This window comes from Crocodylus porosus, unplaced genomic scaffold, assembly GCF_001723895.1.
Source record: "Crocodylus porosus isolate Cpor-Errol unplaced genomic scaffold, CroPor_comp1, whole genome shotgun sequence".
In the NCBI taxonomy this organism is placed as follows: Eukaryota; Metazoa; Chordata; order Crocodylia; family Crocodylidae; genus Crocodylus; species Crocodylus porosus.
Window position 1 is genome coordinate 84,997,833 of NW_017728943.1, and position 17,750 is coordinate 85,015,582.

General features: G+C 42.9%; 1 protein-coding gene across 1 annotated transcript in view; it reads right to left on the minus strand.

Annotated features, from left to right (window-relative positions):
* Positions 1–17,750, minus strand: part of LOC109319088 (maestro heat-like repeat-containing protein family member 1) — a 77,111-nt gene that overhangs the window by 16,122 nt on the left and 43,239 nt on the right. The window contains exons 23-33 of the mRNA XM_019548601.1: positions 15,922–16,011; positions 14,387–14,491; positions 11,998–12,133; positions 10,254–10,354; positions 7,193–7,342; positions 4,892–5,046; positions 3,976–4,126; positions 3,516–3,709; positions 2,682–2,819; positions 2,435–2,552; positions 1,855–1,995 (exon numbers count right to left, since the gene is read on the minus strand). Of these exons, the coding sequence (XP_019404146.1) occupies positions 1,855–1,995; positions 2,435–2,552; positions 2,682–2,819; positions 3,516–3,709; positions 3,976–4,126; positions 4,892–5,046; positions 7,193–7,342; positions 10,254–10,354; positions 11,998–12,133; positions 14,387–14,491; positions 15,922–16,011 (1,479 nt within the window). The remainder of the gene's footprint in view (positions 1–1,854; positions 1,996–2,434; positions 2,553–2,681; positions 2,820–3,515; positions 3,710–3,975; positions 4,127–4,891; positions 5,047–7,192; positions 7,343–10,253; positions 10,355–11,997; positions 12,134–14,386; positions 14,492–15,921; positions 16,012–17,750) is intronic.

Consider the following 17,750-nt stretch of genomic DNA (forward strand, 5'->3'; position numbering starts at 1 on the left):
GTGTTAAACACCATCAAGTTCTCGTCCACCCATTTGCTGAGCCTGTCCAGGTCAGCCTGTCTTCAGGTGTGGATGTTTTGCTCCAGAGCTTGATGTCATTGGCGAACTTGGCCAGTCCACTTCTGACTCCAATGTCCACATCATTAATGAAGATGTTGAACAATATGGGTCCAAGGAAAGAGCACTGGGGGACCCCACTGGTCACAGGGCACCATAATGATTGATCAGTTACTACCCTCTGGATCCAACCACGAAGCCAATTTACCAGCCAGCGGATTGTGGTGGACCCAAGGACACAACTGGCCAGTTGGCCAAGAGGTGATCATGGGATACCAGATTGAAGGCTTTTTTAAAGTCAAGATATATGACATCAATCTCTTCTGCCTTGTCCAGGTGATAGGTCACCTGGTCATAGAAGGAAATGAGATTGGTCAAGCAAGACCTACCCACAACAAACCCATGCTAGCTATCTCTTAGGATGTTGGCATCAGCCAGTCCATTAAGGATGGCCTCTTTAATAAACTTTTCTAAGACCTTCCCTGGGATAGATGTCAGGCTGATGGGCCTATAGTTTGCCAGATCCACTTTCCTCCCTTTCTTGAAGATCAGCACCACACTGGCCTTCTTCCAGTCTTCGGGCACTACACCAGAGCACCAGGAGTTTTCAAAGATCGGTACCAGAGGCTGGGCTATGATGCTTGCCAGCTCCTTGAGTACCCTGGGGTGTAGACTGTCAGGGCCAGCTGACTTGAAGGTATTCAGCCTCTCAAGGTGTTCCTTCATGAGGTCAGCATTAATGGAGGGCAGGGGATCTCCCTCACCTGGACCTCCCTGTCCCATGGTGGGCATGGGCAGATCATGGGACTGATGAAAGACCAAAGCAAAGTACCTATTTATTAGGTTGGCTTTTTCCTGGGCATCAGTTGTCAGCTGTCCCATCTGGTTCAGCAGGAGTCCAATGTTGCCCTTGCTTTTCCTCCGGCTCCCCACATATCTGAAAAAGGACTTTTTATTGTCCTTGATGATTAAAGCTAGTTGGAGTTCAGTTGCAGCCTTGGCTTTCCTGGTTTGCGCCCTGCAGGACTGGACCAGTGCAGAATAATCCTCCTTGGAGGTGAATCCCATCCTCCATCCTTTGTAGGCCTTTCTTTTCAGTCTCAGAAGGTTTGCTAGATCCCTGGAGAGCCAGAGGGCTGCTGTGCCCTCTTGCTGCCTTTCCCCTGAGATGGAATTGAATTAGCTTGTGCATTGAGGATCGCTCCCTTGAGGAGCAACCACTCTTCTTGAACTCCCCTCTCTCTGGGATTGTGGTCCCTTAGGGCCTCACTGACAAGCCTCCTGATATTGTCAAAGTTGGCTTTCCTGAAGTCAAGGACTTCCATGTTGCTGACTGACTTGCCAGCTTTACGGCGGATGGTGAAGGTGATCAACTCGCAGCTATATGTAACACCATAAATACCACCTAATCTAATTAGAAACGTCACAAGTAAATTTATGAACAGACTTTGTCATCTCATTTTCTTTATTAATTACCTGGGACAGAACAATTTGCCACATACTATATTATCTTAGAATAATGTTTATTACAGTATCACCACAGCAATAGCAAAGAATCACCTGGTTTTAACTCATATCTGATGTGTGTTTTATAATCAGAAAACATGTTTTTCTTCTGCCTTAGGCTGTATTGGAGCTTCTCTGAATTGTTCTCCCTGAGCAATTATCAAATCTACTTCAGTTTTAATCTGTTTCAGTATCAGCACCTTAGTTCTCAGGTCATTAGTTGGCATTTAATTCTATGTTGTTATAATTTCTGTCTGGGTTTCCATCATAGTCAAATAAACTGTCTCTCACCTTCCCTGGATGGAGAGCTAAATTACTAATTCCTCTGAGTCCCAGCAGCTTGATGATAGGATTTGTCTCTTGGGTCCATTTTTTCAGTGGGGCTAAGATGTCGAGTTCTTGACTCTGGGCCACAGAACGGTGCCAGAGAAGCTACAACAAAAACAAAGACATCAGCAGTTAATAACAGATTTTCTCATGTTATTCTCTGGACATATATAATCACAACTAAATTTACTTTTTATGGGAATAAACTCTTACAGGTATAGAAAATCCATACCTCCCATAGAGATTTAAACCAGCCAGTTTAAACTCTGGCTTAAACATTTGGTTCTGAGATTAGAATCATGCTGACACGTAAAAGTAAATCTTGCCGAGTGAAATGGAAATAGTGGTGATTCTCACTGTTTCAGGTGTCATTTAATAGAAATGTCTATTGGTAACTGGAAAATGAAAACTGCAGGTGAAATTTAATATGACCTTGCTGAAACAGAATCCTCTTCATACCCATAACCCTAGCTGTTGAATCCTTGTACAGGTTTTACCCCCTTCACCTTTGGTATAAGCATGAAGTCAGTGAAAAGAGTTTTACCTGTGCATAGAAGGCCCTGGACATAACCTTATCATGCTCATTTTCACTGTTGAGTAGTGGGATCAGTTTTTTAAAAATTCTATGCAGCTGAAGGGGTCTGAAATGCTTCACCATGGCACTGCAACAGGACATATGCAAATCCATGGGTTAACAAGGGGAAAATGAGCTGCACAGCAAGTCTCTGGGGGAAGGACCCCAATCTAGGAAGAACTTCATGCCAGATGATAACATAGGTTTTGTTGCTTACCTTGTGATCTCTATTATTCCACAGTAGTAGTCACACGGACTGGAGAGTAGGTCCCAGCCTCTGTGTTCCTCCATGTAGGCCAACACCTCAAAATAACCAGCACCTGAGAGCAAGATCTTCATAGCCTCCAGAGCACAGCTAGATTCAAAATAAATCTAGCATTACTGGGCACGTCTACACGAGATACTTAAATGTGCAGGAAACTAATTCTACTGATCATTAGCATGTCACAGCAAGAGCTGTGCTAATGTAACTAATACATAGTAGAATTAGTCTACTGCTCATTAAACGTGCAAAAGACTGGGCACCATTATTACTGCACAGTAGCACCAGCTACTGAGCACTTAGTTAGTACTTCATATTAGAGGTACTAAATTTAATGCGCAGTAGTAATGGCGCGTTAATTAATGTGTAGACACACCCACTGAATGACATCAGTCTGCTTCTAGTAGCTATGCAAGGTAATAGAAACCCAAAGTCTCAAATAATCCACATAATTTACTGCAATATTCAGCGCCCTGTGGAGTAGTAACAGAAGGGGAATGCAGAGATCAGAAGTAGGAAGAGGAACTTGTTTACCAAAACCAGGTAGAAATATAGAAGTAATGAGAAAAGAACTACTTCTCATTCAGTCCCTATCATCACTGCTCAGGTGTGGCATTTAGTTTCTGTATATATGCATTTTTTCCATTCTTTTTAAATGGATACAAACCTTGTACTCTTTTGAGCAAGTGCTGATGTCTGCATGACAACAATGATATCATAAACTACACAGGGATTTCCCCATGCTCATTAGAACATAGATAAAGAAAACCTTGACTTTTTAGTGCTTACCTGGTAGGATCAAATGCCTTGGGCCTGTTCTCTTGGCCACACTCCTTCCTGTAGACCACCATGTTCTCTAGTGGATTCTGCTCTATTACTTTCTGGATGTGACCAAGCATTGCCAATAAGAGGCGGGGATAGAGTTCTTGCACTGCATCTCTGCAATCAGGGACTGAGAGCATCTCACACAGAGCACAGGTTACCTAGAGAGAGTAAAATATAACCCTGTTACATTTCTTTTTCCAGAATGAAATACAGAGGGTGCTAAATTGCCTCTCTGAAAGGCTCAGAAAGGAAGTGTATCTAGTTTTTTAGGGCCTCAGGGAAAGTAAGGCTAGCATAAACTATAATTAGGCCTCGGGTCAGAATAAAGAGAATAAAATGTTTCCATTTTTCCTTTCTTCCCTACACAGAAGTCCTCAGTTCTACCATTTACTGTCAAAGGAATGTAGCTAACCATACTACTTACAGCAACAGCTTGAAAGGAGGTCTCATCATCAGAGATACTGATGTTATCTTTTTGGACTGGCTTCTCCTCCAAGATTTGTATTAGCAGCTGAAGAACACAAAGGGTGGTCTCTCTTCTGGTGCCCAGGACCCTCCATAGTGCAGTTGTGTTGCTACAAATGAAGAAGTACAATAAACCGGTGGTCTGTACTTCTAACAACTTTCATTAAAGGATCTCAAAGTGCTGCAGTGACACAGCACTCATGCAGGATCTTGTGAGTAAACATAATTCTATAGCTGAAGTAATCAAGGTATAGAGATTTGCAGTGACTTGCTCAAGGTCAAAGGATGGAACACAAACAGAGTTATGTAAAGGACCCAGGGCTACCGATATTTGTTTCTGAGCTTGCATCACTAAATGTGCTATCTCCCTGGCAGTATAACACCAGATAGCAGAGATATTAGAACATACTGAATTTATTCCTTTTAAAGAGCAAAGGGAAAACCCAAGACTAGTCAAGAAGGGTTCCTCACCAAATAAACAGAGGTAACAAAGGTTCCATGACACAGCTCTGTGTTACTGTACCATAAAATTGGTTTAGTTCCATTACTGATAACATCAGTTGCAGCTTTTCCATGCAAACATCAGCAGTTATTGCACATCAGAATTCATAATATATTGATGAATCTATTGCGATGAGAGCTGATAAAATAATTCATATTTGATCAAGTTTTTGCTAAAATTTCAAATTTTGCCAAATGCTGGATAATTTTTTTTTTAAATGAAAATCATACCCTATGTTTCACATAGTTCTAATTGCAGCCTATCACAAGAGGAAGTGCAAAAAAAAAATGAGCATAAGACAACCTGGGGACAAAGAGACTAAAGGAACATACAGTTAGAAATCTGAGCAGTGAAGGTACTACCAGCTTTGTACCTGTCCCAGGGGAGTGGGTGGGCCAGTAGGATAGGCACCACTTTCTTGGTGTTGTTTCCAGCCAAGAAACACACTGCCCTCAACATTTCCTGCCGAGTATTGGGCTCCTGAATGAGACAGAGGCGCTTGTAAATGCCAGTCAAAGTGTCATCCACCTGTAAGAAAAGCACAGTCAGAGACTTTTATCTCACGGTGGTTCTTTCAAGTTAAATGTTGGGCTCAGGGAGAAATTCTTGTTTCCCCATAACGGCAACAAAAAGCAAATTTTAAATCTCAGCGTCACAGTAAGAATCAGTCAGAAACAGAATGAATTTTCCTCTCTCAAGGAGCACAAAACCAGGTCAATTTCAGGCCAGCAAGGGACTCCCAGAAAAATAATAGATGCAGGACACCAAATCCTCCCCTCTCTCCATACGCACAGAGTATGCCTTTTATATGGCTGTCAAACATATCTCAGTTGTAGACTTTATTTCAGGTTAAGGGAAAGCAACAGATAAGAAATGTAAAGCCTTAATGGAAGAGAACACAGTGGCTGTGTACAGACATTTGGGGAGGTTATGGGGAGGCTAAATTAGGGGGCAGGTGGAGCCAGTGGAGGAGTTAGAGAGGATCAGAAGGGATCAGGGGGGCTAGCAGGGTCTGCGTGGGGATAAGGGGACAAGTGCTGTCTGCAAGGGTGTTGGGTGGAGACAGGGGGGAAGGGGGCCAGGTGGGATCTTTGGGGGCGGGGGTGAGATCTGGGATGGTTTGGTGGACTTGGGGGTCTTGTGGGGTCCATGGAGGGCATGGGGAAATGGGGGCTGTCTCCCACCCCTTGGGACCAGGGACTATTTTTAGCCCTTCAACTCCCCTCATTCCCAGACAAACAGCTCCCCCTTCCCCAACAAACCTACTTCCCCATCTCTCCCACTCCTCCCCCTACCCCAACCTACCTTTTTGGCTCCCAGCATTGGTGAAGGCTGATAAAACTGGCACTTGTAGTGGCTTGCAGGAAAGGAGGTTTGGCGGGCTACGGGGGTTGGCCATCTGGGGGTAGGGCGAGGCGTGGTATGACTAAAAATAGCCTGGTGCCAGGGAGGGGGTAGGAAAAATGCAGCCCCTGGGCTGGGGCCAGCAACTGGTCTTTTCCAGCCCTGGGGCTGTGCTAGGAACTATACAGAAGTTCAGTTTAAAAATGGCCAACCCAATTTACGTTAGACTACCTCAGAGGTAGGGTTGGGCATCTTTAGACCAATCTAAGCTTCCTGAAACTTCTGTACAGTGCATACTTGGATGGAGCTAACTAGGGCTTTAAGCATGCATTTCAAGAGAAACAAAAATCAGGCAACTTGTTAAAAGTGGAGAGGGAAAACTGTTTTTTCCTCCCCTTCTGTCTACAGGCTTCAGGCTACCACAGGAAATTAGCTGCCATGCTGAATTTCATGGAAAAGGATGTTAAACTGGGGTCATTTGTTTTGTAATGAGAGATTATCAAAATTAGATGGGTAAAGGGAATTCTCCTACTTCTTATCCAACTATATCACTTCAGTGAACTTTCAACCTCTAAAGATAATCTCTCACAGTTTATAAATGCCTTCAAGTCTTTCCCCAAGTGTTTACAATATTTGTAAAGACTGAGACAGAACTCCCAGAGTTCCACACTTTCAACCCCACTATTTTTCATCTAGTCTTAATAACAATGGTCTGGTGCCTTTGTTCTATTGAGAAGCCAAACTGACTCAGGCACAAGGTCAAAAAATTTCAAACAATTTTTTCCCCCCAAAAAAACGTTATGAAGATTTCAGAACTGCATCTATAATGAAAACTGTTCAGCTATGGAGTCATTATTCCAGTTTCATAATAAGGCACCTTAAGCTACAATTTTAACTGGAATAGGAGGGAAAGGCAACATCTTGGAGAAAACCACATTTGCCCTGTGATCTGGTCACATCTTTCTCTTCACTCAGAGTGAAGAATTATTTTGCAGCTTTCCTAAAAAAGCACATTGGAATTACCTGTTAGCTACCTAATAATGTCTCTTATAACATGCTTTTATTTACATATAGAGTTTCATACAAGCTTTTGCTCTACCTGCTATTTAGCTCTGGTTTGTCTGGGTTTTTTCCCCTCGGATACCTGAAGAAGGGTGTAGTAGCACTCAAAAGCCTGTCTGTGTCCTACTCAATTATACAGTTGGTTCAGGAAAATATATCACTCACAAAAATCCTTGCTTCTTGCATTGTGGGATTATGGCAATTTACCATTTCAGCAAAATCATCTTTTGTGTCAGTTATAAAAGCATCTCTTTTAAGTACCTCTTACCTTCTCCAAATCAGCTCCACGCTCATCCAAAATTGCACTCAGCAGTTCTCCAGCTGCCCGAGATATTTTTTCCCTGGGATCTGTCAAACCATCAAGTGCTGTCAGAACCAGATTTGTTAACTGACGAGGGGTAAAATATTCTGCAAAGGCCTAAAGAGAATACAAAAAAGCATGTCATGGGGGCAGAATACCTGCTGTCATCTAAACGCAAATGATCAATTTGAACAAAACCTAGAGACAATTCAGTATTGGAAAGGTAGAGAAGCAGAGAACAAAGAAATTGTATTAATTCTGAGGATGGGTGAATATCTATTATCCCTTAAAATGCTTTGATTTTTATAACTGAAAATTCTTTGTTCAGTTGCATTTAGTAGCAGTTTTCATCTAACGCGTAGAATAACTGGTTATATTTCAAGTCCTTTCTTTATCAAGAGGCATAGGAAAGGAACACACCTTCCTTTCTGTATTCCTAGTTCCCTAGTTTCAACCTGCTACTTACAAGCCTCATAGACCTTCCAGCATGCTTCCTATTGCTTTGTCTCCTGTAACCATACCAATTATAAAGTATGCATCTACCAAGGGACAGGCCGGTTCTGTAAGAGCATCTTTCTACACTAATTTAATATACATACTAGATTTTTAACTGGTGGTGCTCAATCTTTTGGCCTTGTGAGCCAGATATGTGGTGTGGGGCCCATCTGTGGGCGAAATCAGGCCCTGGGAGCCTGGCACTGCTCCCTCCCACGCCCTGCACACCAGGATTGGGTCTCAGAGCTCTAGCACCACCCCCTTCCAGCCCACCTGCCCCTCCAAGACTGGGTCCTGGGGCCCGACAATGCCCCCGCCTGGCCCTGTCTGCTGGGATTGGGTGTCGGATCCAGCACTGGGGAATGGGGTTCCCTGTGGGTCCAGAGATTTGGCAGTGGGGGGTGGTGCCACTACTCTCCTGCTGCCAAATCTCTGGAACCACAGGGAGCCCCATGGGCCAGATGCCATGACACCATGGGCAAGCCAGAAGTTGAGCACTCCTGGAATATACAGTATGAAATATTAAAAGCAAACTTTTCTTTCCTTTGTTAGAGAACCCTCTAAAAGTTAGGTTGAATTAAATGCCAATGGGAATTAACTCTATAAAAAAAATAACTTAGATACTTTGCAAAACAATTTTAATAAATTCACTCTAAACCTTCAAAGACCTAGCCCTAATTACCACAGTACCCCGCAAATGCTAAATAATGCATTCTCACAACAGTTCTGTGAGGTAGGGAGGTACTATTCCCAGTCTGCAACTGAGTAACACAGGATGCATCTACATGGGAGTTTAACTGTTGAGTGTGTAATTAGATCCACACTGAAGCGTCAAAGTCTGCATGTTCACTGGTATTAGGGTGCAGTAAATGAATGAACTCTACCATAGGATAGTACTGGCAGGGACAATACTATCTTACAGCAGAGTACTTAACTGTGCTGAAACACACACATAGACAGTGACTGGGCAGGGCCACACTCCCCCCTGCCACCTAGCCACATGGCTCCTTGTGCCCCAGTCAGCCCCTCTGCCACCTGAGACTGCTACTTGGAGCCCAGGGCTGACTTCCTGTGCCCCCTGCCAGTCTGGGCATGCTCTGCCCCAGCTCAAAGTGCTGTTGTCCCAGGAGCATGTATAGACGCTGTGTCCACGAGCAGTTCGGTGTGGCGCAAAGTGCTCCAGAGTTTATTTCTTCACCTTGACTGCATGTGTAGTGGCACCCACAGTGATTGCCAAGGGACTTGGCCACGATCAGAATGCCATGACAGACCTCGCTATTGTCTCTGGGGTTTCACCCAGTGCCATAAACCACAAAATCATCTTTCCTTTTGATCCTTATTCTGAACAGATTCAAACTTTTTTTTTTTAGTTTAAAGCAAGGGTCAGCAACTTACAGCCCAGAGGCCATATCTGTGAAGCCAAGGGGCTCTGGCAGTGCTGCAGCACTGGGGAGCTTTGCCAACATTGTGGAAGGGCCAGATCTTTGCCCACGCCATGACTGGGAGCTGAAGAGAAGCAGCAGGAGTGGCCAGCCAGGTTGTTCTGGCTGGCTGTTTTAAAAGGTTGTTTTTTGCTGGTTTAAAGTATTTTTTTCTATATAAAGTCACAAGAATCTGAAAATTGGAACATTATCATTAAAGCTCGCTGAACTTTTTCCTTGGAAAATTTAACTAATCAAAACTATACAAAAAACCCCCTGCTGAATATTTTGGTCCCAAATATGAAAGTTCTCAGCTAAAAAAATCTAATTTTGAAATTTTGGAACATCTGATTTTAATATTTTCAATTAAATGACAGGTTTTGATACTTCTGAATCAGAAGATTTCTCTGTTTAGTGGTACTCTATCAAATGCTTTGTCTTAGCGTTCACCTATGTTGCCATAGCTCCATGCATAAGAGTTATTATTTAGGAGACTCCTACTTCTAGACTGCTTTTGGACTGGGATCTGTGGCTGGATGATACCTGTCAGGATGAACCAAAGCCCCGCTTTGTTCTGACTCCGTACTACGCATGATTATGATTTCATTGTTTTATGTCTCTGGGGAGATTTAGTCCAAGAGGGGGTACCTTGGCCCATGAAGAAGAATGAGGCATGAAGAAATCAAACTACAATCCCACAGGGTATTTCCAAACCAGCACGCTTTTGGTTTGTAGCCAAATACAGCTTTTGTTTTAGGATTTTTTTTACTGGAAAACCTAATTTTTCAGTCAATTAACAATACCAGTGGGAAATTTTCAAATAGACCCTCTCATAATGCTTGTCACAGCTTTATGGAGTTCTAAAATCAGGCAAATTTTTAACTTGAGCCAGTTGGAAGAACACTTAGCCAAATATACACAAAAAGCTCCATGGTCTTTACTGCAAACGTGAAATGATGTTAACATTTTCTTAGCCAAAGTTAAATTCACATTAAATTAGGGTTTATAACAATATCTAGCTGCATCCTTCACTACAGAACTGTGATCAACAACAACTCTACAGTACTCAGATGCAACAACATTTTGTTTGTTCAGTGGTATCTACGAATTACCTTAGCAATCTGAGAGGTGTTGTTATAGAATACAGACGGACTGTAGGTGCCAAGATTTTTGTATGCATATAACTTTTCAGCTGTATTTCCCTTGTCAAGCTCTGAAACAAGAAACATGTATTTGTACAAATTTCATTTTACAAGTAAGTGACCTTTTCCTTTCTCTTCTTGTTACAATCTCTGAACTATAGTCACTCTTTAAATTAAGTTTTAGGTTCTAGTATAATGGTGTGTCATGAATATGACACAAGCCCCGTTTTCTTTTACAGTCTATCAATACTAGACACTGAACTCATAAGAGTCTTTGAAAACTGGCTTCATTCTGAGCTGCTGCTACTTCAGGATTCTTTCCCAGATCTTGGAAAACTGAGATTGCCCCATGCTAATTCAGAAGAACTAAACCAATCACAATACCCTTCAGAGGAAATATATGGAAAGACTTCCCCAACCAGAGCAGTCACTCAGAGCACTTTGCTTGTGGAGATCTTTAAAGTATATTTGCTCTCCTTGCACATGTAGAAGAGTATTGAAACATTTACCGGGTTATACCACTTAAAGTACCATTATTAGCATCCAAATGGCACCCCTGAAATGCATGGTACAGTTGAGAGCTCAGAGTTGTTGCTCCAGGTCCTCTGCAAAATCACATGTGTATCTCTGCACTGATAATACTTGTTTCTTGCGGTCAGGAGTTTGCATTGATGTCATAAAGCCAGAGATTTGCTTTTTTTGGTTTTGAAACAAAAGCTGAAATTCCGTAGAAAAATTGAGAGGCTTGTCTTTGCCCTATTTCCTTAGCTACTCTTTACCTCTGCCATGGTGACATGTACTTCTCTTTGTCAAACACTGCCTTAGTGCTAGACATTTATAAACTATTATATGTGCTAGATTTTATTTTCCTGTCTCCTGCTGACTCTGTTTGCTCCTCCCTCTGCCATCTGCTCATATTTGGTGACATTTGCCCCAACCTTGACCATCTCTCCCCACCTCTACCCCTCTCCTGCTCATTCTACCCTTCCTACTCATTCTCTCTTTTCTTCTCTTGTTGTCTCTATAAAAGGTCTCAGATATCTACAATTCCTTCATACTGTACTCCCTCCAGGTGCTGACTCTGACAGAGCCCAGGGTCCCTACATCTGACACTGATACTGTAGCTGCCTTCTCCTTTGGAGACCTTCCTGATCTGTAGCACTTCCCCTCCTAGGATCAGGCTGATAACCCACAGGTCTACCTGTCTGCCTCACGTATGTCTCATTCCTCCATCAGACCACTGTGACAGCCTCCATTAAACACTTTTTGGGCTTTCCCAAATGCACTTTTGCACTAACTTAGGTGTTTTCCCTCATGCCTAGGAGCAGCTACAGATGTACCTCTGTAAATAATAGCTGCAGAGGTACCTCAAACCTTTAAAACCCTTTTGTGCTGAGGGGCCAGCAAAAAAATGGATAGTGGTTGCACTGATACTCCTGCCTACCATGCTATTTAATATTGTCTTAGTTTTTCTTTGCAGTCCTTTCTCTGTAGCTCTTGACTTAGACTGTAAGCTCTTTGGCCAGAAAGTGTCCTTTGTTCTGTGCTTGTATAGTGTCTAGTACCCTAGGACAATGGGGCTGTGGTCTATAACTACATATAAAGGTTCCACAAAAATCATAAAGAATAACAATTATTAACAACAAAGCACATAGGGTTAACCCAAGAAGCTGTCACTTCCTGGTGAGATCTGAGAAAACTGAGGTCTACTGACGCTTTTTAACCAGCAGGATACAATACAAGTTGTATACAGCTCGGGCTGCCAAGAAGCAGATGTTATCCACTGGGTCATGGCATCGAAGTGCCAGCAGTCTAACCAGACGGCCTAATCTGCTGAATTCAATTGATGCCTAATTAGAAAGAGAAGAAACCAATTAATCATATATAGTATGATGAAGGTGCACGTGTGCAAGCCACTGTGTGCACACTGGCACCTTGTAGCTTTTAGCATGCCCACAATGAGGGTGTGGAGATGGACTGCCCCCCCGCCCCTCGCTCCCCACACACACTGGAAACTGTTATTCCACTGAAAACCTGAGTATTTTCAAAACCTCAGGTTCAAATAGTCACAAAATTTAAAATAAGCCAAATGAGTCCCACAGTGAAGCAGGTCATACTATATAAAGGCTTCTTTATCCACACAGTTACAGGTCTATTCTCTTCTGCTCTGCCCTTTGCTGTTACTCTTTATGCATAGGTAGTGTGTACATGCCTACTGTGGGTATAGTTGGGAAATCCAGTCTCCCGCTCCCTCCTCTGGTATCTGGTGCCTGCTCCTGCTTTGGAGGGGTGGTGTGGGGTGCAGGAGGGCACTGTGTGCACAGCAGGAGGTGAGTTGAGCTGCCTGCAAGCAAGAGGAGCTGGATTGCCCATGCTGTGTGCACAGCCAGGAGGAAGGTTACACTGCTCACAGCCAAGGGACCCATGCTGTGTTTGCTGCAGGCAAGGGTGGAGCTCTGGAGTCTTTGGGTAGGGCAGCTGCCCTGCACAGGGAGATGGGGAGGAAGAAGAGAAGAGCATGAATACCAAGCTCTCCACATGATATGTAGCCCCCTGCCATTCAGAAGTTGGATAGCCCTGCTGAGGTACACAGCAGGAATTGGAGAGAACAGTTTACAGGTCGCTATAAAGAGCCTTACACCCCTCATTAATTTGTTCACACCAGAGGAGTTTCCAGGTGTTCATCTTGGCTGCTTAAAGTCCCTTTTGTATATCTGGTGTAGAACAAGAGAATTAGCCAGGCTACCCCAGGGCCACTAGTTTTGAAAATTGTTCCTATTGACTACAATTGAAAATTGTGCCTTAGTGACTAGTTCTATGTGACCAGGAGCTAATTTGCATACACTGGAAAAGGTAAAATGGTATATGAAACCTGTTTCTAGATGGTGGGTCACACAGCTATGAGGAGATGACAAAAATTATATAGGAGCTGGCCTCATATCAAGCAAAACAAACTATTTTTTTTTGCATTTCAGCAAAAAGAATGGAAAACTTTAAATTTTGTGATTCAATTTTGCATGATAAGATTCTTTTGATTTTAGGTTAGCCTACACAGCAACAACAAAAAAGCAATTATTTACACAGCCCTAGCTGGAAGTATTTAAAGATTGTTGGTTACAGCCGAAGACCAGCCCCCTTTAAGTTCTGAGAAAACTTTGCAGCATCTTTTGTACACATGCAAAATTAGGTGGGGTTTTGGGTTGGAAAACTAGAGAAGAGCTGTCTGTTGGAATGTTCCAGTTTTGCCTCACTGTTACATGTATTAAACTCCACATGTTTTAAAATGGCCGTGGGGGTGCTTTAAAGTGCCTCCCACGGCCATTTTAAAATTCTGGGGGCTTAATACATGTGATGGTGAGCCATTTTAATTAGAGTGGCTATTGAGGAACCACTCCAATTAAAACGACCCCCAAGTACATGTATAGGCACCCCAAATGTCTTCTTAATGCAAAGGGTGTTTTGGTGGATTCACAGAGATGAATGCAGATTTAGAGCCACCTTTAAAGTTGTGTGCAGAAACTCAACTAAAAATATTCTGCCTCTTAAGCATTTGCTATTACTATACTGTTTTATTTAATTCAATGATACTTAGTTTTACTTTTATCTCTAAGCTTTCATAATCAGAGAGAACTCCCTTTAGTTATGGATTCATTCAGTCTCCTTACAGCATATGAATACATTGTGGAAAATTATGCACAGCAACAAACAATTTTGTAAGGGATTCAGTCGTAAAGTAAATATTACCACAAGATGCGAAGGGTCAGCACAACACTTCGGGAAGAACGAATTGTTTTTCTTGCCCAGTGAAGCTTTGAAAAACTTGTGCTGTTTGTATTGACTTTGCAATGACATCACATTGGGAAAGGGATTTAAGGGAATAACTTTTCAAAGGAGAAATTTAGGCAGCCAATGCCAATAAAGATTTGAAGGTTGTTTGTCAGACAAATGTGATCTCTGTTGAAATGAATGAATGGCTAAACTCCTATTAACCCTAATGGATGTAATATGAGTTCCTACATTTTGCTTGCTTTTTTGTAAGTAGTAGGTTGTTTTTCTGGGCCAGGATCTATAGAGTTGGGTCAGCAGAGGTGAAAGTTACTCACATCAAAATTAGGAAGCTTGGCAACACACCTCAGGAGCCGGGCACTGCACCACATTGCCCGTTCCCGCTCATGATCCTTTCTGGAGGATAGCCAGGGCTCTATGTACTAAGGGGGAAACAAAGGAGACCGCTGTTCACCAAATAAGCCCCAGTGAAAATATAGCGGGCCCAATCGTCAGTGGGTGTAAATGAGGGTAATGCCACTAACAGCAATGCATCGCTCTCACCTAGCATTTCTCACCTTTGGAATGCATGCAGCTTTTCACATGGGAAGCCAGCCTCATTATTGCCATTTTACAGGGTGGAAAATTCAGGCCCAAGGAGAAAAAACAACTTGGCCAAGCTCACCCAATAGGCCAGAAGTAGAATCAGGACTTGAACCCCAGGTCTCTTTAGTCTCAGGCAAGTGCTCCACCCAGGAAACTACTTTAATTTATAATTTTTGTCTGATATTAGATCAGATACAGAGGTATTTGCTGCTTTTTAAGACTGGAATATTATTCAGAATACTCCTCTTTATATAAGTAAAGCCTATGGCTTTTTGCCTCTGTACTGTCTCCTGTGTTTTTAAGGAATCTATTCTCAAACAGTTCCTCTGAAGGTGTAACAATCTTCAGTATCAAAGGCAGCTTATTCCCTCCTCTTGAACCTAAAATAATAAGATCCAGTTCTGGCAGGTCCAAAGCGAAGTTTGATTTTATCCTTCCAAACAAGAATGATAACATGCAGGATTCCCATCCCCTTACTAGTCTAGGGTGATGCTGAAATTCAGTCCCTTGGGTGACAGTCTTTCCTGATTACACTTTTTTCAGTGCCACGAAGAAGGAGCTCTATATGAAATGAAGCCCCTTCTAATATTCAATCTCTGAATATGAGGACTGTGATAAGGCTTAATGAAGGCTGAATCAAGAAGACATGACAAGGGTCCCAGTTCTGAAAGAAATGTGATGACAGCAGAATCTCAGATTTCATTTTTAAAAAGTAATTTCTAGCCATTGCTATTTGAAAATATAGCCTGAGCATAAATAGTATAGAAGGACCTGCCTCAGCCTGCAAAGGGCAGGAAACATTGAGAGGTATGAACTGTCTTTTACATCACATGGGGTGCTAATGCTAAGATAACACAATCATCCTGCCAAAACAAATCCAGCAGAGGTCTCTATGTGGCGGAAGAAGAGTGCAGTTGGGCCCGGATCACTCATTCCTGAGCTGCTGGAGGTAAAGACCTAGGAGCCTCTTTACTATCATTCCTAACTGAGAGGGCATTTTTACATCTCACAAGTGCATGACACTGTTGTTGATATCAAGGGTACACATATCATTGTCCCCTGGTAGATTGAGGCTTTGATAAATAAGGACATGGCCAAAATGCAGAGGCACAGCCATAGGCCTAGAGGAAGGGTCAGCATTTTGTGGTATGCCTAAAACCCCAGAATGTCCTAATTTAGACTTGAACTTTGAGGGCGTAGTGAAACCATGAGATTCAAACCCCCTGCTGTAAACTTCTTTTCCAGTCTTGTACTCTCCACTTCTTACCTCCAAAATCTTCTGGACATCACCAGGATATTCTAATACCAGACCCTCCAGCATTCCTCTCAAGGCACTGATAGTTTCCTTGTACAAGGACTAAAAGCAAAGATAGTGCAAGAATCAGTGTCATACACATTGGCATTCTATAGGCACTTCAACACCTTCTTTAGAGAGAAAGGACACATCACTAAGGAAGAATCTGTATTGATATTTAGAGTCTACCTTGAAGTCAACCTCAGCCAGCCCAAGCTGCCCAAGCTGGCCTTCCTACTTCACAGGCCGCACCAAAGATGTCCACATTGTGGTTCTGATTTGTGAAGCAGAGCCCTTCTAGGAGTTGGTCTACAAATGCCTTGTATTTCCTTCAGGCTTGTCTCTACTCACAGGCAGTAAAGAGAGGATGGAGGAAGCAGAAGGACCAGAAGTCAAGAATAGGGAACTGTATCATTGCTGCTTGGGGGTTAAGCATACAGGTCAACTATAGCTGGTTGGCAGGGAACCCGGAAGTCAGGCATTTCAGTGTAGACATAAATCTTCCTCTCTGTGTGCCTCAAATCCTCATCTGTAAAACAGGGCCAGTTGCACTACAGGAATGCTGATAAATATATGAAAGCCTATGAATTGCTCAGATATATTGGGAAAGGGGCTAAGAAAAATACCTGAAACACTGGAAAGAAAAAGCTATGTGAATCCCTTAAATAGGAAGAATGATTTCTTGCACTCAGGTATATTAATGTACTATTACTTTCTAGAAACATGCCTTAAACTTCAGCTAAGAAGCAGATGCAAAATAAGTTTGCTGTTTTCAACAGAGACCTGATATACAGGCAGACGTTTAACATGAAAACTGCAACCTAAACATTGGGCTGTGGCCCTGACCAAAAACCAAACCTCAAAAGGAGACAAATATCAGAATTTAGGGAATTAAATGATATCAGCTGGATGGCAATATTATTTTTCTCCATATAGCTTCCTGAGTTAAGAAATACCTTCTACAGTTATGGAGTGAAAATATTTCTCAGTCAAAGAGGCCAATGCTCAGATATCTTTGGAGCTATGAGCTTCCATTATTCCTTTCACATATAGACATTACACATAAACTGGTGTAAGTGACCAAAAACTGGTCTACACCCATAACAGAACAGTTCAGGGCACTTACACTAGTTTAAAAATGAAAGATCCTGGACTGAGAGGCCTGGATTGATGAGGTATCAGATTTAATTCATTTAGGTTAGACTAGTCTATTGAACTTCCGTACCAGCTATCCTATTGATTCCTGCTGGGTCACTGTCTGCTGGCATCCCAGGGGCCTCTGTGCCCCCCACCCCCTCCCAGGGAGATATGCTAGCACTCACTGGCTGCTCAGCTGCTATGGGCTGTAACAGACCCAAGCCAGCACAGACAATGGCAGGTTGGGGGTGGGTGGGACAGAGGCGCGGGGTGGGGGTGCAGTTAGCAGGGACAGGAGCTCTCCATAGAAGGAAGGCTTGGGCCACACAGAACCTTAGAGAAACCGACATAGGTTTGATTGAGTCTGCCTCAGGCTTTTTGAGTGTCTGTACCTAGCCTTGAAAAAACCCTAATTAGCGGTGAAGTAACTTAAGTCTGTGCAGAGTAGATACACCCTCCACACACAGTTCCAGGTGTGTATTAGGGCCCTGTGAAGCTTCAGGTGCTGATTTGATCTGGAAGAGATTTGGCCTGATTTGGTGGCCAAATCTCTGAATCCAAATTGAATCAGGAGACCAATTAAAAGGTCCAAATTGATTCAGAAAAGATTCGGAGAGCTTCAGCAATTCGGGCAATCCCTGCTCGCCGCCACAGGGAGCTGGACC